General features: G+C 63.2%; 2 protein-coding genes across 3 annotated transcripts in view; both read right to left on the bottom strand.

Moving 5' to 3' along the window:
• Positions 1-193: 193 nt before the first annotated feature.
• Positions 194-19,966, bottom strand: LOC127488788 (tetratricopeptide repeat protein 34-like). The gene is given in 12 exon segments (XM_070076764.1): positions 194-409; positions 540-623; positions 3,007-3,569; positions 4,625-4,818; positions 5,155-5,412; positions 7,194-7,351; positions 8,230-8,438; positions 9,154-9,379; positions 10,411-10,635; positions 10,637-11,292; positions 17,994-18,150; positions 19,845-19,966. Coding segments are annotated over 10 exon segments (2,733 nt in total). The 3' UTR covers positions 194-409; positions 540-623; positions 3,007-3,041.
• The window catches only part of LOC103347373 (uncharacterized), a 55,787-nt gene continuing 53,044 nt past the window's right edge, over positions 18,202-20,944 (bottom strand). Inside the window, exons 6-7 of one of the 2 annotated variants that reach the window (XR_011390297.1) lie at positions 19,845-20,016; positions 18,202-19,771 (exon numbers count right to left, since the gene is read on the bottom strand). Coding sequence is in view for 1 of the 2 variants with exons in the window: in XM_070077265.1 (XP_069933366.1) it covers positions 20,002-20,016 (15 nt within the window). In the remaining variant the exon portion in view is untranslated. Of the gene's footprint in view, positions 20,017-20,944 lie in introns of both variants that reach the window. The other variant, XM_070077265.1, reaches the window with a different exon arrangement.

A 20,944-nucleotide genomic window follows, 5' to 3' on the forward strand; every position in this document is an offset into this window, starting at 1 on the left:
CAAACAGCAGAGAGGTGGTCAGCAGGAAGGTGAGTAGTACAAGGGGCTGTTGTGAAGTCTTGTTCTACGTATCTCCAGCTCTCTCCAGAAAAGGCAACCTGGGCAAAGCACCCAAATATCCATTGCCTTCACCAAGTCCAGCCTACATATTGCATGGGGCGATTGTACCCATCATTAAGAGATTCCAGATAACTCACTTTTTAAAAAGTTTTATTCATTTTGAAAGTCAGAGTTACAGAGAAAGAAGGAGAAACAGAGATCTTCCATCCATGTGTTCACTCCTCAGATGGCTGCAACCATGAAGGCTGGGCCAGGGGAAAGCTGGGGGCTCATCCAGGTCTCCCACCTGAGGGACAGGGCCCAAACACTTGGGCATCTTCTGCTGCTCTTCCCATTATCAGGAGCTGGACTGAAAGAGAGGCAGCCATAAACAAACTGGCACTTAACATGGAATGCCAGCATTGCAGGTGGCAGGCTTACCCACTATGCCACCGTGGGGCCCCAGTACTCACTGTTTACATCTCATGATTAACAAGCACCTGATTCCACTGTGTTTGCAGGAAGGCAAGGGTGGGAATGAAGTAGTCACCAGGCTTTCACTGTGGATAGGATTGTTGGAAATGCTGGAAACAAGAGAAAACCACAAGTCACACACTCAAGGTCAAGCAGAGGAGGGAGGGTAATAATCCAAAGAACGGATTCTAAAATAGACTGTAAAAAAATAATAAAAGGATGAGAAATGAAGAGTATACTCATTATAGAGCCATGACAAGAATTCTGGTATAAGTCAATCTGGGAGAGAAATGAGCAAGTATAATCATGGACTTGGAAAAATGTTCTAGTTGTGGCGGATGGTGTCTGAAGCTGGCTTTCAAGTATGCTTTGTATCTGAATGTGTGAAAATTATGCAGGAATCTGGTCATGAAGTACCAAGAGGGCCTAACTTAAGGTGTTTCTGTTGTGTTCTGAAAGACGTGAGGGACACCTGTAGGGTTTTACTTTCTTAAGTGGCACTGTTACATTATAGAAGGTGCTTAAACAGAAACTAAATGAACAAAACTAAGGTGTTTTTTTTTTTTTTTTTTGCGTTTCTTCCTTTATTAAAAAAAAATCATCCAGGGGCACGTGAGCAGCCTCCCGTGGCAGGGGTCATGGGGCGAGGTGGGGGCGGGGGCTCGGCTATGTACAGGTGGGCACCGCTCTTGGTCTGGCCGCAGCCTCGGCCTGCACCTGGCCCTGGGGTCGAAGGTGCCACCCTGGGCATGGGCTACGTGGCCATGGCCATGACCACGGCCACGGCGGCCATGGCCAGCCTCCGCCTGGGGGCTCTGGGTGACCAAGGGTGCCCTCCTGGAGGGGCCCCACGCTAGGTGTAGAAGACCTCAGGGCTCGGGGGGCCGAGGCCCACCTGCCCACCCCGGGCGGGGTCCCCGCAGCCGGCACCGCTAGATGTAGATAACCTTGGGGCCCAGGGAGCTTGGAGGCACTGTGCTAGGTGCAGATGACCTTGGGGCCCAGGGGGCTCTGGGGACCGAGGCTGCCTCCCCACTTCGCGGGCCCTGCTAGGTGTAGAAGATGAACTCGGGGATCTGGCCATCCTCCACCGAGGTGCCGCAAAACTAAGTTTTATATCTGCAAATGCACAGGAGTTTTTTTCAGTCTGGAGGCTGGGGTTCAAGGCCAAGGCTCCAGCGGACTCTGAGGAGGGTACAGCCATGTCCTCTCCCCCGTGAGTCCCACCCCCTGGGGGGTGAGGGCTTCAACCTGACACTCGGTGGTAGCCCAGTGCCTCCCCTGCCAGATGAGCCAAGGGTACTTGCCCCCTGGGGTGGGAGGGGCCAGGCAGGTCGGGTGTCTGCACCCCAGCAGCCAAGCTCTGATGGCCTCCCAGTGATGGACAGGGCAGGGCACCGGGGTGGGGAGGACAAGGACAGAGGCACGGCTGCCCGGCCCCTCGGCACCTGCCCTCACCTCACTGCCTGGGCACTGACCAGAACCTGGCCCCATCCCTGGCTCCTCGCACTGTTAGGCCATCTTTGTGGAGCCCACGAGCACACGGTGGACACAGAAGGATGACCGTGGACACTGGAGGAAAAACTTGGTGAAAACGGTGCCCCAGGAAACTTCGCCAAGGCCTCCTGGGAGCTTCTGAGTGGGGAGGCAGAGAGGAGAGAGGCAATGGAGCTCCCCCACCACCGTGGACTCCCAGTCCCCTCATCCTTATGGTGGGAGGCACTGTCCCTACAGCCCCTGTCCTTGTGGTCAGAGCCCAGCAGGTGCCGGGGTGCTGGGAGGGCCCATAGGGGATGGGGGTGGGGCTGCTGACCCTGGGGCCACTTCTGCTGCTTGGGGTGGGACAGGTGCCTACCAGGAGGTGAGGGGTGGGGGCGCTGTGGCTCACGCCCAAGGGAGGAGCAGGCAGAGACTGGGGCAGGCGGCCCGGGAGGGGGTTTGGGGTCTGGTCTGCCAGCACCTCTCATGCATGCTGCAGCATGGGCAGAGACAGGGCACGGCTGGGCTCCCTGGCCTGCCTGGGAGGGGTCTCCATGCTCCTCGGCAGGGAGCAAGAGCCTCCCTGGACGGTTAGTCCCCTGCTGTCTCCAGCTCCAGGGAAGTACCAAGCGGGGTCCCCTCAGGATTTGCAGGCTCACTGGGCCCCCCACGGCCCGAGACGGGGAGCAGCCCCGTGAGTGACTTCCAGGAAAGCACTCAGCAGCAGCCCTGAGACTCAGGCCAGGGCCAAGGTGGGAGGCAGCTTTGGGCCCAAAGAGGGGCTTCCAGGCACAGCGTGAGGGCGTGGCCTTGTCCTGTGCAGCCAGGGGGAGACCTGGGCTGCTTCTTCAGCATCCCAGGTCTAGGTATGCGCCAGAGTCCCCAGCCTCAGGACGACCCTCCCAGGAAGCTGTCCCTTTACTCCCAGGGTCAAAAAGACGGAGACTGGTCATCCCACTGGGTCCCACCCTGGCGCCGGGCACCTCCCGATCTGGGGCGCTGCGCGGGCCATACCCCGAGGCTGAAGATGACCGGCTGCCATGGCTGGGTCAGTGCAGCCAGCAGCCCGAGTCCACCCCTCTCTGGGCTCTGGCCTTCAGCTGCTTCAGGCCGCGGTGGCCGGGGTCCACCAGGAGACCTCTCTGGGCTGCTGTCCAGGCTTCCACGTGGCGTTGCTGCTCCAGGCAGCGCTGCCTTTGGTGCAAGAATGGGCGGACGGTGGGGGTCCGGCACGGCTGCCCCCACAGGCTGCTCTGGGCAGGGGCAGGTGCCAGCGTGAGGGCCTGGCTGAAGGCCGCGGCGGCCCCCACCTCGTCCCCCAGGCTCAGCAGCAGGCGGCCCTGGGAGCAGAGGTCCTCCGCCCACCGCGGGAGGTCCCCATCGCCTGCACCCTCCTGGAGCAGTTGGTCCAGGTCCCTGAGGGCTAGGTCGCATTCCCGCAGCTGGGCCAGGCAGGTGGCACGCAGGCGCAAGTGGCAGGCGCCCCCACCACCAGCCAGCATGGCCAGGGAGCAGAAGCCCAGCGCCTGCCGCGGCCGCCCCGTGTCCAGGAGGGCATTGGCTTCCCGGGCAGAGGCCTGTACAGAGGAGGAAGATTGGAAGAGGGAGAGAGCCTGGGTCAGCCTAGCCAGCGCCCAGCGCTTCCCACCTCTGGGGCCCCCTCCCCGCGCTCTCTGCCATCCCAGCTGGCTTTGCAGCCCCTCCCACTGGCCCTCCGCAGGCTGTCCCCGCCCCCAGGACAGCGGCCCACCGACCTTCGCGACCCAAAGCAGGGAAGGCAGCGAACCAACCGAGGGACAAGCAGGCTGCTGACCAGGCCTCTGCACACGCGCCAGTCCAGGCCCCACCGCACCCTCCGGACGGCAGGGCCGGCGGGGAGTGCGCAGCTCCGGCCATGCCGCCGGCGCCTTCCTTTCCAGGCCGAGCTGAAGCCCCCTCGGTCACCCTCCTGGGCTCATGAACTCCTGGGAGAGGCTGTACAGAGACCCCGCCCCAGACTGCGGCCCGGCCCGGAGGGCGCGCTCAGGCCCCACACAGCTGGGCTGGGTGGGCAGCGGGAGGAGCGCGCAGACCGAGTGTGGTGACCGGCCGCCAGCCACCGGAAGTGGGGAACGGCTACTTCCGGTTCTGCTCGCGTTGCTCAGCAGCCTCTTAGACTTGGAAAGGCAAGGCCGCAGCTTCTCAGAGATGCTGCCTTAGCCCCGCCTCCGACCCAGAGGCCCCGCCCAGCATGTCCCTTAAGTCGAGAGGCCCCGCCCAGCGCCCCCCCACCCCGTGAGCTCAGTACCCCGCCCAGCCCCGTGTCCAGCCCCAGAGGCCCCGCCCGGCCCCACCCCGCGTGTGCTCCCGGATCCGGGCTCCGGTACCCAGCCCACCATCCAGCGCTGTTGGTTGAGGCCGCGGGAGCCCCCGCCACGCGCAGGCCTGGGAGAAGCTGTTGCGCCGCCCTGCATGAGGCGGGCTTGGTGCAGGGTGGGCTCCAAGGGGTCTCCCTCCACCCCCGGGAGGCTTACGCCCTCTGCGAGCAAGCCCAGAGGCCCGTGGCCATCGCGGCCGGCGGCCAGAGACCAGGGTCCGGCCAGTGATGCTGCTCGCTCCCACCGCACATGCGACGCGCACCCCGCGGGCGCACCTGGGCGAAGCTTTGCCGCTGGGAGGCCTCCACCAGCCGCAGCAGAAAGCCCAGGTCCGTGGCCTCCGGCTCCGCCAGGCCCTGCAGGTCCCGGGCCGCAGCCCGCAAGTCTCCCTGCTTCAGCCGGGGCCGCCGCGGACTCCTGAGCGGCTCGCAGGGCCCCTGCAGATACGCACCGCCTGCCTCGTAGTTGCCTGTAGGGGTGGGAGGGGGTGTGTGTGGGCGTGGGCGAGGGACTGCGGGCAGAGGCACGCGGATTCACCTGCTGCACAGCCCCTGCCTCTCCCCCATGGTCACCGCAAGGGGTCGTCCCCCCACCAGCCCGAGCAGAACCAGAAGTGGGGACCACGCTCTCAGGACGTTGGTGGCACAGCACAAGGACGATGTGGGGCAAGGCCACCCGGGCAGAGCCGGGCCTCCGCGGGGTACAGAGGGGGGTCAGCGGTCATGGCTGAGGCCTCAGAAGTCACTGCCATCCAGGGGCGCTTTCCCTGCGTATCAGGTCAAAGGGTGGCGCAGGCCGGGCATACCCAGCGCCATGAGGGCGTCAGCCAGCAGCAGGTGCCCACTGGGCTGTGCGCTGTCCATCTGGACCAGTGCCTCCCCAGCGGCCAGAAGGCCCTGGGCGTCGTCCTACCGGAGGGGCCGGCTCAGCAGCGCCCAGCAGTGAGCATGCAGGTCCTGCTTGAGGAGGCCCTGGGCGTTGCGCCTCAGAGAGTGGAGCTCAGGGACCACAGAGGCCAGGTCCAGCTTCAGGGCAGAGATGATGTTGGCCACGGCTTCCTGGAAGGGAGGCGGGCAGGGGTGGGGCTCCGTCTGGAGGGGCTGCCCTGCCTGCCCCACCCTGGCCACGACAATGAACCCCATTACCCCCCACGCCGTTTCTGCTGGGCACCAGAGGGGATCTCTTGCTGGCCTCTGTCCTAAAGTGAGCTGCCCAGAGCCCTTGAACAAGGCTGGACACGGCCTCCAGAGCACACCCTTCCATCACCTGGTCGAAGGCGCTGCCCTGGGCACAGGCTGGGTGGCCATGGCCATGGCCATGACCACAGCCATGGCCACAGCCGGCCTCCGCCTGGGGGCTCTGGGTGACCGAGGGCGCTGCCCCCCGGCGGGGCCCCACGCTAGGTGTAGAAGACCTCAGGGCTTGGGGGGCCGAGGCCCACCTGCCCACTCCGGGCGGGGTCCCTGGGGTCGGCACTGCTAGGTGTAGAAGATGACCTTGGGGCCCAGGGGGCTCCATGCTAGGTGTAGGGGTCTTGCACGAGGGCTTCAGCAGTCCGTGAAAACGCGTGTTATGCGGAGTCTACATGAGCTTGGCTTTTTTTTGGTCTTTGCGCCATTTCCCACCGGCTTTCTGAAGGGTGCGCCTACCTGGCTCTAGGGTCAGGGTCTCTCCCTCTGTGGGTCTGTCTAAACGTTGGTGCTTCGCGGGGAAATCCACCAGGCACAGAGCCTTTCCTGCTCAGGGGGCTCTGACGCCCCAGATGGGGCCCTGGTCCATCGCTGGTCCATCTCTCCGTGGCTTCCTCCTGGCAGGTCTCACGTTCCGAGGAGGGGGCTCACTGCATCCAGTCTCCCAGGCTGCTGGGGTGGGATTCCCTCCCCCTGCAGGTCAGTCCTGGCGCCCACCCCTCATCTCTCAGTGCTGGCCTTCTTTCCAGCTGTCACTGTGACAGTGTCCTCTGGGCTCCGAGTTCCATTCTGGCTCCTGAAGCTCAGGATCCACAGCCGTGGTTCCCTGGGTGCTGCCCCTGGCTGCCATGTCTTCCCCGTGTCCCCAGGGTCTCCTCTCTGCTCCTTGGCCGCCCAGTACCCATCTCCTTTCACAGAGGGGAAACTGGCGTGGAGAGGACAAGCGACTCAGCCGAGTCCCCTCATTGGACTGGGCCCCCTCCCACTTGTGCACCAGCGTGGGTGTCCAGGGGAGCGGGTCAGGGCATGTCATGCATGGCACAGGGACAGACACAAAAACCTCATAAAGAAACCAACGAACCCGAACGCCCTCTGAGCACACAGGCCTAGCTGGTATGAGGGGGTCTCTCAACTGACGGCCTGAGCCACAGCCCCTTATGTTGAATGGCAGCTGTTTCTGCAGAGGTACAGAAACTCACTGCAAAAGCAGGCAAATCAAGTCCTGACCTGCCTGTGCCCCAGCAGACATGACTAATCGATGGCAGCACTTACTCCCGTGGCTCACATCCCTGAGCCCCTCTCAACACACTGTCCTGGCAGCCTCCACCAAGACAGCTGAAAGGAGCCTCCTGGCCCACACCCCGTGGTGGGACAGGATAGGGGGCGGCTCTCTGGTGGATTCCTTTTGGCTGGAGAGGATGCCAGTGCCCTGAGAGCTTGCACAGGTGACCAGCACAGGTTGAGGCTGCAGGCACAGAAGGGCAGTGTCCCTGACCTGGGTGCCTGGTGGTGCAGGTGGGACTGATGTTGGGGTTCTGGTGGGTACCCCGCTGCTGGGCATGGCTGGGCCCCCTCCCCATCCTCAGCATGGCTCTGGGTCTCCTCCCTCCCTGCTCGCTCAGCCCCAGGAGGGGACGGGGGTTCAGTATCTGCTGCTGGCCCAGGGCCAGGTTCATGAGCGCCCACCCACACAGAGCCTGCATGTTCCCCAGCTCGGCCCGCAGCACGGAGTTGAAGTCAAACATGGCAGTCTTCATCTGGCCCAGGAGACTGTAGCATAGGGCTCGGGCAAGCAGGGACTCACTGGCCTGGCTCCCTGCAGGAGGCAGCAGTCAGGACATGGCTGTAGCTCCTCCTGGCGCCTGACCCGGCAGAGCAGAGGGTGCTGACTCTGGGCACCAAAACACAGGGACAGTCAGGGCTGGCCAGGACACTGGCCACAGGACGGCCCCCAGAGGAGTGATGGACAGCCTGGGGGGCTCTGAGAAGAGGGGTGCTGCAGCTGCTTCTGGGGGAGAAGGGAAAGGCAGCCAATAGGAAGGGGTGGGGTGGGAGAGGCAGCCAGGGAGGAGCCCTCTGGCACATGTGCAGCGGTGGACATGGCCGGCAAAGCACCCAGCTCGGGGGGCCGACCAGCCATGTCTCTTCCCCACCAGTGCTGCTGGGAAGGACTCACTCAGCCCCCCCACCCTGCAGGGGTCTCTGTCAGGCCAGGGGGTGCTAGCAAGGCCCACCAGGGACCACTGGCAGGCAGGCCCCTGGCCCACACTTCCCACCCCCCGTGTCCCGGGACAGGTCCCACCCCCCAGGACTGTGCCCCTGCACCCGGAGCTCAGCCAGGAGGGGAGGCCAGGTGCCCACCACTCGGTCACTGTCCCTAGGTGGACTTGGTTGGGGGTGGGGATTGAGTTTGGAAAGGGGCCTGACTGCCCACAGAGCCGTGGGGGCTGGGATGGAAGCCTGGCTGGTGCCCGGCTGGTGCAGACGCGTCTCAGGCGTTGCAAGTTCACCTGCGTGGCCAGGGCCTGTGTGCAAGGTGCCCCCACCCAAGGTGCTCCCAGGGCGCACACACCTGAGACCAGCCCTGTCCTCGGACCTCACATCCCTGACCTGCAGCTCGGCAAAGACCCCCCCATCCCCTCATGCACTTGCCACGGGATGGGCTTCTTGGGCAGGGGGCCGGCCCCTACTTGCAGCCGGCCCCTACTTGCAGAGAGAGATCGCTGATGGTGTCCCTGGTGTGGGCCCTGCTGTTGGCTGCGCCTGGCCGTGCCTGCAGGATGGCCAGGGCCCGAGTGTGGCAGTGGCCCTGGAGCAGCTGCAGGTCCTCGGGGCAGAAGACATCCAAGGTGGGCTGGAGGCAGGCAGTGTCCCTGGCCTGGACAAGCCTCTTCACCAGCTGCAGGGGGAGCCGGTCATTGGTGCCCCTCAGACACAGCTGCTCGGTCCTCCTCGTGCTCCCAAGACTCTGGGGGTGCTCCCAACTTGCCCCTGGATTGGAGCAGAAAGTGCAAGGGGTGGCCCTGCTATGCCCTCATGAGGCTGGGGTGGGGGTCTTAGGGTCACCAGACTCCCACACACACAGGTGAACGCCTTGCTGGCCAGAGTGTAGGGAGGGGCTTCCAGATCCTCAAGTTCAGAGCCAGGAGCAGAGCAGGAAGGCTCAGGGAGGACAGAACCCCAGCTCGCAAGGCGGTCCCCAAGGAGACCCCCTGCCGCCACCTGCTGGCCGCTCATGCATGCTCAAGTGCCTTGGCCAGCAGCTCCTGTTCCAGGAGGCGGTTGTCCCCAGGGCTAGGGGGATGCTGGGGAGGGCAGGGGTGACAGAGGGGTGGACAGGACCCTTGGCTGGTCCTCCCCAGCCTGAAGTCCCCCCCTCTGCACGTAACCTGCTGCCCCCGTTCCAAGAGTGAGGCCCCTGGAGCGTGCACACAGGTGTGGGTGGGTCTCCCTGGGGAGCAGAGGGGTCACTGGGCCAGGCAGGCAAGGCCCCGTGGGTCAGGAGCCTCCCTTAACTGCTTGGGGACACCTGCCCAGGCTGTGTCCTGGACAGCCTGCGAGGCGGAGCACGGAAGATGGGGTCGGAAGTCGGAGCCCCCGCCCAGGCTCCTCACCTGGTGGTCCTCGAAACTGAAGCCCCTGCGCAGCTGCACCAGCACCAGCTGCACCAGCACCATGGCCGCCTGCGGTCCCTGCACCAGCACTGCCTGCAGGGCCCCGTGAGCATCATCCAGGCAGCCCAAGTGGTACAGGGCATCGGCGGCCAGCAGGCGCATGGCCTCATCCTCCACGTCCAGCTCCATTAGCAGTGAGGCCAGCTGGTACACACCACGGGCATCCCTGCAGGAAGGTGGCTCAGGCTGGGCTTGCCACGCACCTCTCACCCACGCAGGTGGAGGGGGCCTCAAGCCTCCCTGTGCACCTGGCCTGTGCAGCCCTTCTGGTCGGGCCTCGAAGATGCTGGGCTCCCAGAGGGACCCTCATGGGCTGCGCCAACCCCAGGACCCTGACTGCCTTTCCTGGTGTCTGACCCTGGGCCCCAGCCTCTGGCTCCAGCCTCCCACCACCCTGTGGGTGGACATTCTTCAGACAGCAGGCCTGGGGGCGGGCAGAGGGTCAGCAGGAGGGCTGACCCTGAGCAGACTCTGCCTCAGTTCTCCATTCTGCAGAAGCAGGCGCGAGCCTTTTGGCCCTGTGGGCTCAGGGGTGCCAGTCGGGGGCAGACTGGATGATGGTGACACTTCCCAGAGAGAACGGAGGGTTTCTCCTCCCCAGAGGATCCAGCAGGGGATGGCAGGATCTGTGTGTGTGCTGATGTCACCGCTGCCCCCTGCCTGCTGAAGCACCTCCCCCACACTCCCCCCAACTGAGGAGAACAAATGGCAGCAGCTGGAGGTTCACCTGTCCTTAAGTCTATCAAATGGGGGGAGGGGCTTCTGAAGTCAGGGGCCATGCAGGGGAGCTGCTCCCTGACCCAGCACCCCCAGGGCCGTCTCCATGGTGAGGGGAGGGGGGATGCCCCCTAGAGGCCTTGGAACTAAGAGCAAAACATCTGGGGCTGTGGGGTGGGAGCAGGTGCACGCCTGATACACACCTGGCGCAGCCAAGCTCAGCGCTGTGACCGGTATGGCAGGTGCACAGAGAAAGGACCAGAAGGAAATGGAACGGGGGGGGGGGGGGTGACGGGTGCTGTTGTCTCTCAGTGTCTGGCGCGGAGGGGTGTGTCCAACCCAGAGCCCAAGGTGACCCCTGGGCCCGGGAGCTCGCCCAGAACAGGAAAAAACACAGCTGCAGCCTTGCAGGACCAGACAGGAACAGCAGCTCTGGCGCGCGCGCGGTGGTACTCACCCCTCCGGGCCGCGCCGCCTGGCCCGTCAGCCTGGCTTTGGCAGCCCAGCAGGGGCGGGCGCTGCAGCATCTGGCGGCCCTCCTCCAGCAGCATGATCAGCAGCAGCCTGCGCTGGTTCCAGGGCACGAAGGCCTTGGCAGCCAACAGCGCTTCCTCTGGCCAAAGCCTGCACGCGGTGACATAGTCCAATGTGCCCAGGAAGGCGCTGCTGGCCAGCACCTGCAGCAGCCCGCGGCCACACAGCGTGCACGCAGCCGCCAAGGTGCGGCGCGCCCTGCTCCACCACAGCCTGGAAGTCTTCCCGGGCGCCCCGCGCGTCCCTGCCATGCAGCGCGCAAAAGCCTCGCAGCGCCAGCAGCGGTGCGCGCTCCCCGGCGCGGACCTTGGTGGCATCCCCAGGGCCAGCGGGCCGCAGCAGGCCCTCGCACAGAGCTCGGACGCCCGCCACGTCCCCGGCCAGCAGCAGGCACTCGGCCAGGAGGGTTCCCAGCGCAGGCTGGGCCCCGGTTAGTGCCACGCGGAGCAGGATTCAGAGCGCCCAAGTCACCTGTGCCAGCAGCTCGCGATCCGCGTCTTCGCGGAGCTCGGGGCAGCTCCGCACGGCCTCCTGGAAGCTGGCGAAGCCCAGGTCCGCGGCCTCCTGGGCCTGGGCCCGGACGCGCTCCTGGTCCCGGACGGACAGCATGGCCTGGAACTGCCAGCGTGCGGCGGAGGGGCTCTCGCGGCAGGCGTCGTGCAGATCCCGCAGCATGTCCGCCGCGAGGCCGTCCAGGAAGAAGGCGGCGAGCGTGACCAGCAGGGTGGCCAGGCGCTCACCTAGGGAATAGACCGGCGTTGGGGACCGCCTGGGAGGTGGCGCCTGAGGCCTCCCGCCCTGCCCGGGTGCTTTGGGCCCCTTGCGGTACTTTCACTCTGGCGCCCAACAGTCCAGGACTTGGGGCCGCGAGGACACGGGGGTCTTGAAGCCCCTCAGGGACAGAGCAGGGTGGGAAGCAGACCCCATAAACAGCTTGGGGTGGGCGGCGCTGCCCGCAGCACCGCTGTGTCTGCCTCACCCCAGAGCCCAAGTGGAGCTGGAGCTGGAGCTTCCTCGCCCCCTGGCGGTCACTGAGGGAATTGGAGCACTGGGGTCTCTGCTGGGGGACCGGCCCTGGCCCTGACTGCGATGGGAGGGGCCTTGGGTTTCCTGCCTGCTGGGGGCTACCTGGAGACTCCAGGTGTCCGTGCCTCTCTGCACTGGATCTCCCTGTTAGGCCAGGGGGGAGGAGGAGGCAGCAGTGCCGCTGCCGGGCCCTGGGACCTTTCCTGGGTCCCCTCGCCTGTGGCCTCTTCCACTGAGGCCCAGAAATGCCAGTGGTCGGCACACATGGGCCTGTGAGGACCCAGTGGGTCAGGCCAGGCTTGGTGCACCACGAACATCCCCGACATGTGCGTGCACAGAGCTGTGTGAGGGGGAAGGCAGCGCAGCAGGCCCAGGGCCAGGAGGAGCCCAAGGTTCTGTCTCCCCCAGCCGTACTCCATGGGGGGCCCTGAGCGCTCAGGAGAGCTCCCGGCCCAGCCCGGTTGTCCAACCCTGTGCCCGGCATTCCTCCCAGGTCCTGCAGGCTCTCAGCGCTTCCTTCACCCCAGCAGCAGCGGCAATCCTCTACGCCCAGACCCCTTGGCGGGCAGGAGGCCCGGGAGGCACACACGCGTGCACCCAGCTGCCACTGTCCCTGCGTCACGGCGGCCAGAGCCCAGTGTGAAATCAACCCTGAGACCACCACCGCCGCCAAGAGGCCCCGTCCTCATGCCAGCAGCCACGAGCCCCTCTTGTTGTTCGCTGCTGCACAGAGCAAGGCCGGCCCGGAGCTTTACAAGTGTTCATGGATCCCTGGGAGTGGCGTCCCAGAAGACCCCAGTGGTCTGGGGTGTAGAGTTTCTTACCCCTGTCCTTCTGAGAGTCTGGTCACATACCTGGGGCTTCCTGCTGTGGCTCAGGAGTCACAGGTCACACACCTGGGGCGTCCTGGTGTGGCCCGGGGTCACAGGTCACACACCTGGCGCCTCCTGGTATGGCCCGGGTCCCAGGTCACAGGTCACATACCTGGGGTGTCCTGGTGTGGCCCAGGGACTGCACCTCGATTCTCACTCCGTCCTCACGTCCACTGACTCTTCTGCTGCTTCTGATGTGTTTCAGATCTAGAATTTCCGTGGCTCTCTGTGCAATGTCTGCTGAGAGCGCATCAGCTCGGTCATGGTGACTGAGGTCCTGAATATACTGGAATGTATTAGAATGTAGTGGAATGTACTGGAATGTGCTGGAATGTGCTGGAATGCGCCCTCTGAGTCATTTGCTGGCAGAGCTTCAGCATCTGGATAACTTCAGCGTCCATCTCCTCGTTTCCTCCTGGCTGGGGCTCAGCGTTCAGTGCCCATTTCCGTGCACCCTGGTGATTTCTTTTTTCTGTTCCTGCTTTGTAGACTCCGTGTTCAGCTGTGTTCCTCCGAGCGGCTGCCTGGGTTCCAGTGAGGAGTTGAGTTGGGCCCACGTCCAACACACGCCCCTTCCTCCCTGCTCCAAGCTGCTCTTCTCAGCGCTGCATCTCCAGGCCCTGAGCCGCCCGGAGTGTGCCATTGTGTGGTCAGCCGTGTGTGCCATTGCACGGTCAGCCATATGAGCTGTTGCGTGGTCAGCCGTGACGCCCAGATTCTGGGTCTCGAACCCTCAGCCGCCTCCTCTTCAGTATCTTCCTTTTGACTTCATGGCCTTGACCTCTGTCCTGTGACATCTTGAGCCACTGAAGTGACAGCTTTCCATCGTGCCACGCCCATAGATCAACAGGTCCCTGGGGCAGAGCACTGCTGGGACACCAGCTTCACCTCCCATGGCCCTGGCTGCCAAGGGCAAACTTTGTTCCTGCCTGCATGCGCCCACCGTCCAGCGCCCGTGCCCACCATCCAGTACCCATGCTCCCCGTCCAGCACCCACGCTCCCCGTCCAGCACCTGTGCCCACCCTCCAGTGCCTGTGCCCACCGTCTAGTTCTCGCGGTCACTGCCATCCAGGGTGCTGCCATCGCTCTGTCCAGGCCCCACACGCGTCATCTGTGGGACGCGTGGCTGGGCCGAGCGGTTCCCCCATTCACGGACGTCAGTCCTTCTCTTGTTAGATTAAAAACGCTGATAATCAGAGGGTCTGTAAATGCTGCCCCATTATTGTTTTAATTTTCATTTTCCTGATTACCAGTGGGTCTCATCTGTTAAAATTATTTCTTCTCCAATCTGATGAGGAGAGAGAAAGTGGGTTCTCATTACTTTAATGTGTGTGCGCCTTGTGGCTCGGAGCTGGCTGCTTTCCCGGGTGCTGCTCACCATCTGTGCGCTCTCTCGGGAAGTGCTCTCGCCAGCGCTCACCCTGGACGTCTCCTTACTGGGGCGCAGGGTTCTGCAGATGCCCGCCGGGCTCCTCTTTGCCTGGCGTGTATTTGGCAAACATTGTTCTGTGTTTTTAGATCCTTTGCCCTTTGTTTTTACACTTATAGAAAAAAAGAAGTTTAAGACTTTTAATTCATAAAATACCCAGTTTGCCTTTGTTCTTTGCACTTTTGTAAAGCTCTTCTGGACCCAGAGGTCTCGATGGGGTTCTGGAATTTTCTTTCAGGAACTGCGAGGTAGGGTGGGTGTTCGGCACAGAGGTGAAGCTGGTGCTGGGGCCACCCAGTGTGCACTGAGGGCCTGGCTTGAATCCTACCCACTCCGCTTCCCTCCCAGCTTCCAGCACAGGGGCCCTGGGGGGCAGCAGGTGATGGCTGGGTTCCTGGTACCCACGTGGGAGACCCCGAGGGAGTTCCTGGCTCCTGGCTCCAGCCTGGCCCAGCCCGGGCATCGTGTGTTGGGAGGGAACCAGCAGGTGGAAGATCTCTCCCTGTCAGTTTCTGCCTCTCTGCTTTTCGAATAAAATGCTGCAAAAGTGAGATGTGGTGCCATGGAGCTGTTCTAGAATCCACCTGGAAGGTCGTTGGCGGGGAGCGCAGCTGGGGGTCGGCAGGCCAACATCAGTGTGGTACTGTGGGCCCATTTCTGCATCTCTGGCCTGCTTTCTTGCTTTTCTGTCCAAGCCCGAGGTCGTAGCCCCACGTCTGTTAGCCACTGGTAGAAGGCTCCCCCACTTCCATCCTTACTGCCCCTTGCCCTGTATTCTAATGCAGATCTGTCTAAGGAGGGCATTGAGCATTCGTCCTTTAGGCAGTCCTTTAGGCTGGGCCAGGCTGAAGCCAGGAGCCACTGTTAATGTAGCGAGTTGCATTCTTTTTTTTTTTTTTAAGATTTATTTATTTATTTATTTATTTATTTTGACAGGCAGAGTGGACAGTGAGAGAGAGACAGAAAGGTCTTCCTTTGTTGTTGGTTCACCCTCCAATGGCCGCCGCGGCTGGCGTGCTGCGGCCAGTGCACCAAGGTAATCCCAAGCCAGGAGCCAGGTGCTTCTCCTGGTCTCCCATGGGGTGCAGGGCCCAAGCACTTGGGCCATCCTCCACTGCACTCCCTGGCCACAGCAGAGAGCTGGCCTGGAAGAGGGGCAACCAGGACAGAATCCGGTGCCCCAACTGGGACTAGAATCCAGTGTGCCAGCGCCGCAAGGTGGAGGATTAGCCTAGTAAGCCATGGCGCCGGCCTGGCTCAATTATTTTCCCTCAGCATTTTAAAGATGTTGTTCTACCATCTACCATCCATAGCTGTGGTTGACAAATGAGCTATCACACGTATCACTTGCCCCTAGTCATTGTCCTGAGCTGCTTTCCAGGTTTTCTCTTTAGCTTTGGTTCCATCAGTCTGACATCCTCACATTTACACTACCTGGGGAAGCTGAGCGTTCTGCATCTGTCAACTTACATCTTCCATCAAGTTGGAGACATTTTCAGTCTTTACCATTTCTGTATCTTTTACCCCATTCTCCCTTTTTCTATGATTCTTGGACTTGGCTTCCATGTATGTTGTCCCACGTACTACAAGGAAACTGTTCACCTTTCTGCACTTCATTTTGATCTACATTTCCAAATTTCTAATTGCTTCTGATGGATATTCAATTTACCGACTCCTTAGCCAGAGACATCTTGAATTTAAGCCTATCCCATGAAGATTTTGATTTGCAGATATTGCATTTTTTTTTTTAATTTGACAGGTAGAGTTATAGACAGTGAGACAGAGAGAAAGGTCTTCCTTCCATTGGTTCACCCCCCAAACGGCCGCTACGGCTGGCGCTGCACCAGTGTGAAGCCAGGAGCCAGGTGCCTCCTCCTGGTCTTCCATGCAGGTGCAGAGGCCCAAGTGCTTGGGTCATCCTCCACTGCCCTCCCAGGCCACAGCAGAGAGCTGGACTGGAAGAGGAGCAACTGGGACTAGAACCCAGTGCCCATATGGGATGCCAAAGCTGCAGGAGGAGGATTAACCAAGTGAGCCACAGTGCCAGCTCCATGAACTTTTTTTAAATTTTTATTTATTTGACAGGTAGAGTTATAGACAGTGAGAGGGAGAGATAGAGAGAAAGGTCTTCCATCCACTGGTTCACTCCCCAAATGGCTGCTGCGCCGATCCATATTCAGGAGCCAGATGCTTCCTCCTGGTCACCCATGCGGGTGCAGGGACCCAAGCACATGGGATGCTGGAGTTGCAGGCGGAGGACTAACCAAGTGAGCCACGGTGCTGGCCATTATTGTGCTTTTTAAATTTAAAGTTTCTATTTGAATATTTTTATAATTTCTATTCCCCTGCTAAAGTCTGTCTATATTTTCATTCAATATAAGCATAGTTTCTTTTCTGCTATTTTTTTTTTTAAACAGGCAGATGGGACAGGAGACAGAAAGGTCTTCCTTTGCTGTTGGTTCACCCTCCAGTGGCCGTTGTGGCCGGCGCACTGCGCTGGAGCCAGGAACTTACCCTGGTCTACCATGGGGTGCAGGGCCCAAGCACTTGGGCCAACCTCCACTGCACTCCCTGGCCACAGCAGAGAGCTGGCCTGGAAGAGGGGCAACCGGGACAGAATCCGGTGCACCGACCCGGGGTCCCTGTGTTCTCAATCATGCCCATCCTACAGATGAGGAACACTGAGGCCTGGGCGGGGAGGCGGTTTGCAGAAGCTCACACAGCCTGTAGACCCGAAATACAACCCCCACCCCTGCAGTCCCACGGTGCAGCTCTCAGAGCAGGTGACTGGTTTTCCTGTCTCGGGGGGACCCCTCGGGGCCCACCTCAACCGCCTGTCAGGCGAGAATCCCCCCTAAACGGAGCCCACCCGGCCTTCCCCAGCCCCACTTGCACGAGATCCCCGGCAGGCAGGGACCATTGAGCGATGCTTACCTGTGGTCCTGGAGAAAGTGAGAGCAAGTGAGGAGAGGTCAGCAGACCCTGCAGAGAGAGGCTGGACTCAGGGGAGGATATGGGGCCGCCCCAGGACCAGAGCATCCCACGCCCCGCCCCTCGGTTCCAAGCCCCGCCCCTCGGGCGCAAGCCCCACCCCTGGCCGCTGTCCTCCCTGACTGGCGGGCCGGATGCTCCTCAGCTCCTGTCACGGCACCCCAGCCTTCCTGGTGCTCAGGCCCCATCCTCCCAGCTAAGGTCGAGCCTGGAAGCCCCCTACCCCCAGCCCCTTTCTTTTTCTTTTTTTTTTTTTTTGACTGGCAGAGTGGACAGTGAGAGAGAGAGAGAGAGAGAGAAAGGTCTTCCTTTGCCTTTGGTTCACCCTCCAATGGCCGCCGCGGCCGCCGCACCGCGCTGATCCGATGGCAGGAGCCAGGTGCTTCTCCTGGTCTCCCATGGGGTGCAGGGCCCAAGCACTTGGGCCATCCTCACTGCACTCCCTGGCCACAGCAGAGAGCTGGCCTGGAAGAGGGGCAACTGGGACAGAATCCGGCACCCTGACCGGGATAGAACCCGGTGTGCCGGCGCCGCTAGGCGGAGGATTAGCCTAGTGAGCCGCGGCGCCGGCCCCCGCCCCTTTCTACTCCCAGGGGCACACCCGGCCTGGCTGCAAGGTCAGGGAGGCGGGCCTCATTGCGGGGCGTTTCCGGCTGGAGGCCCCGCCCCCTCGGCCCTCCGACTGCTCCGCGCTTCCTTCTTTGCGCTGGGCCCCGCCCCCGTCCCGTCCTCGAGCGTAGGCCCCGCCCCCGCGGGCCAGGCACCACCTTGGGCTTGCAGAGCGGAGCCCCGCCCCCTTCTCTGCTTCAGGGTCAGGCCCCGCCCCCACCCGCGGGGCGTTCTAGGCCACAGGCCCCGCCTTCACCGCGCGCGTTCCTGAGGGCCTGAGGGCATGCCCCGCCCCCTCGGCCCTCCCATTGCGCTGTGCTTCCTTCTTTAAGCTGGGCCCAGACCCTGTCCCATCCTCGCGCGCAGGCCCCGCCTCCGCGGGCCAGGCCCCTCCCCCTCGCCTCTCGGAGCCCCGCCCCTTGTCCGCCTCAGGGTCAGGCCCCACCCACTTCTCACTCCTCGAGGGGAAGCCTCGCCCGCACCTAGGGCCATACCCTTCTCCTACTCTGTGGCTTTCTCCCCCAAGCGCAGCGTCTCCGCACCGCCCCCAGCGTTCTGCGGGAGCCCCCCCCAGCCCTCTCCCAACCCGGGCTCCGCTTACCCAGGGCCGCCAGCTCTGGCGCAGCGGGTTGTCTGGCGACACGGCGACTCGGCATGGCCTGGCCAGCAGGGACGCGCAGCTCGGAGGCTGGCCCAGACCCAAGCGCGCATGCGAGCTGTCCCGCGGAGGATCGCGGCCCGGACAAGCGTCGCAGGGTCTGGGGCCGCAGGCGGGGCAGGATGCGCGGTGCCCGGGCCTACTGGGGGTCATCAAGGTGACATCATCAAGGCAGGGGAACGGGAAACCCCCGCGCGACACGTGACCCAGGGGCGGGCTGGTCGGGAAGGGGAGGCGGGGCGCTGCAGAGGGACCGAGGGGGCTTCGCCCGCTGCCCATTGCCGGCAGAGACACTTGAGGCCATGAGCCTGGCGCTTCTCCGGCCCGGGGCTTCACAGCCGCTGTCCATGGTGGTAAAAGCGTAGGCTGGGCACGAGCTCTGGGACTTGCGCCCGCCCCTGGTGGTCTCCAGTGCCAGGACCACAGCTGTGCATGGCCATGGGCGGGCCCCCGGGAGCACAGGGACATCAGTGACATCTGGGAACCGTGCGCCCAGCCTCTGAGCACAGGGGCTCCCGGGGGGCCCGCACATAGGGCAAGCGCCCGCATCCCGCGTGGGGCATTTGGGTGTTCCAGCTCTTCACTGCGTTGTCCTAGCAGACAGAGTGACCCAGCCTAGGCTGACCGAGCCCCGTGTGAGCCGTCGCCTGCCCTGGACCCTGGGCACAGCACTCCCCAGGCCGGCCCGGCAGTGGCGAGGAAGCCAGCAGGAAGGAGGCGGCCGCACTGGCCCCCTCCCCTGGCCTGTGGGCTCCCTGCCAGGCTCCACGGGGAGCCTGGGGGGCCTCAGCACAAAAGCCTCCTTCCTTGGCTGCAGGGCCCCGCCCTCGGAGTGCAGGCCAGGGCGCTCACCCTTGAAGGGGGGGCCTGGCCAGGCACTTGTGCCCCAGGGGTCGGGTCCCAGCCCAGGGGTGCCCACAGTTCACACGTGCGGCAGACCTGGCTGCCCACCACGCTCCCAGCCCTGCTGGAGTGCGGGACTGGACCTTGCGGTGGGCGTGTGCTGCTCTGAACTGGGCCCCGGCTGTGCCCGAGCAAGAAGCTCAAGGCAAGCAGTTCGGGGGCTTCTGGGAACTGGGGACTGGGACGAAAGGGCCCTCGAGGGCTGGAGGCGGCAGAAGTAGTGAAGGGCCTGGCTTGGCACAGGGGCCCCGCCCCCTGCAAGGGCTCCCGTCCAGTGTGCAGCCCAGGAGGGGAGAGGCTGAAATTAAATTAAACACCATATGAATTTATTAAATCCACACTGTTAAAGGGCGGAGGTGTGGGGTTAGGGGTGCTCGGGGACGAGGGACAAGATGATGGACGGCTGAGGGCACCTGGAGGGGCCCCAGCACTGCCCCCACCCAGCCCACCCCGGCACCGCCCTGTTGGCTTCCCCATGGTTGTGGCAGGGCAAGATGGCTGCGAACATAGAGGACCGACAGCCCCCACTGCTGGCGCACCCTGGGCCCTGACCCCATCTATCCAGGGAGGTGGCGGGGGGGGGGGGCGGAGGCCAGGGAGGCAGGTGCTTTCACCAGGAGCCTGGGATGGCAGGGACCATGGCACCTAATCCTTCTTGTCCTCAGCTGCCTTCGCAGGGGCTTCCTGGGGCTCCTTGCCGGAGGGGGCGGGGGCGGGGGTGGCTGTGTCATCCTGCCCACTTATGTCCAGCTCCTTCACCCTGGTGGGATCGACGTGCTAGATCCACTGCTGGTAGAGGTAGATGAAGCAGACCATGTCTGCGGGGAGACGGGGGAGGTGGCGTGAGTGCAGGCAGAAAGCCAGGAGCCCCCGCCATCCACTGGTCCTCACCGTCCCTCAGGCAGCCGATCCAGCACATGACGGGCGGGCATCTTGATGACGAAGGCAAACAGGTCGTCGATGAAGGTGTTGAGGGCCTTGTGGGTGAGCATGCACCAGGGCAGGTGGGTCATGGACCTGAGCTTGTAGTTGATGAAGAGCTGGGGCGTCATGGTGATGAAGCCTGTGGAGAAGACACCTGTGAGCAGGGGGTGGGGCCGTCTCACCCAGCCCCTCCCACGCCCTCCACCACACTCACACCCGCCTCTTTGCCACTGCCAACACCAGGGCCCGCTGACCTACCTCAGGGCCTGTGCACTCACTGCCCATCAACAGACCTGGGCCTGGCTCCCTCCCTGGCATCTTGGGCTCAGCCTCTCCTCTGAGAGGCTCCCAGCTGCCCCTGCTGTGCAGCCCTCACTCCACCCCACCCCACCCCACCCCACCCCTGCCATGGCACTCCCCTGTCTGCTTGCTGCTGCTCTGGTTTCCCACAAGACAAAGTGTTGCCAAGGACGAGGACAGAAACGGACCGTCTCGTCCTCCTGCTCGGGGCCAGCACTGCCTCCCACACTGGACGTGAGTAGACCTTGAGCCCACTCAGGGCTGGCCCTGTCTTCCACACTGGACGGTGAGGGACTGTGAGCCCGCTCAGGGCTGGCCCTGTCTTCTACACTGGACTGTGAGTGGATCATGAGCCCCCTCAGGGCTGGCCCTGTCTCCCACACTGGATGAGCCCACCTGCCCCACCCGGCCCTCACCAAAGGTCACAGCCAGGTCTGTTCTGTGCCGCGCCGATACCACCTCCTCCGGTTCCTCGACCCCACATGGGGCTGGCAGGCACCCTCAGGCACCAGCAAGGCCTGGGTTCTGCTTCCCGACCTGGGGTCCCTCCAGCGCCCCACCTGAATGCCGCCTGGGGGAGCCCCCAGCCACACCCTGGAAGCCCTGGTCTCCCACGGGCACTGCTCCGGCGGTCAGCAGGGCCAGCTCTGCACTCAGTGTGCGAGGGCTCACCAGGCCGCAGGGGTGCCTGTCCACCCACTCCCTGGGCCCCGTGGAGGCAGCGGCTTGGAGACAGGCTCCGGTGAGGGTGGTGGACCCAAGGGGCC

This window comes from Oryctolagus cuniculus, chromosome 7 (assembly GCF_964237555.1).
Source record: "Oryctolagus cuniculus chromosome 7, mOryCun1.1, whole genome shotgun sequence".
Taxonomy (NCBI): Eukaryota; Metazoa; Chordata; class Mammalia; order Lagomorpha; family Leporidae; genus Oryctolagus; species Oryctolagus cuniculus.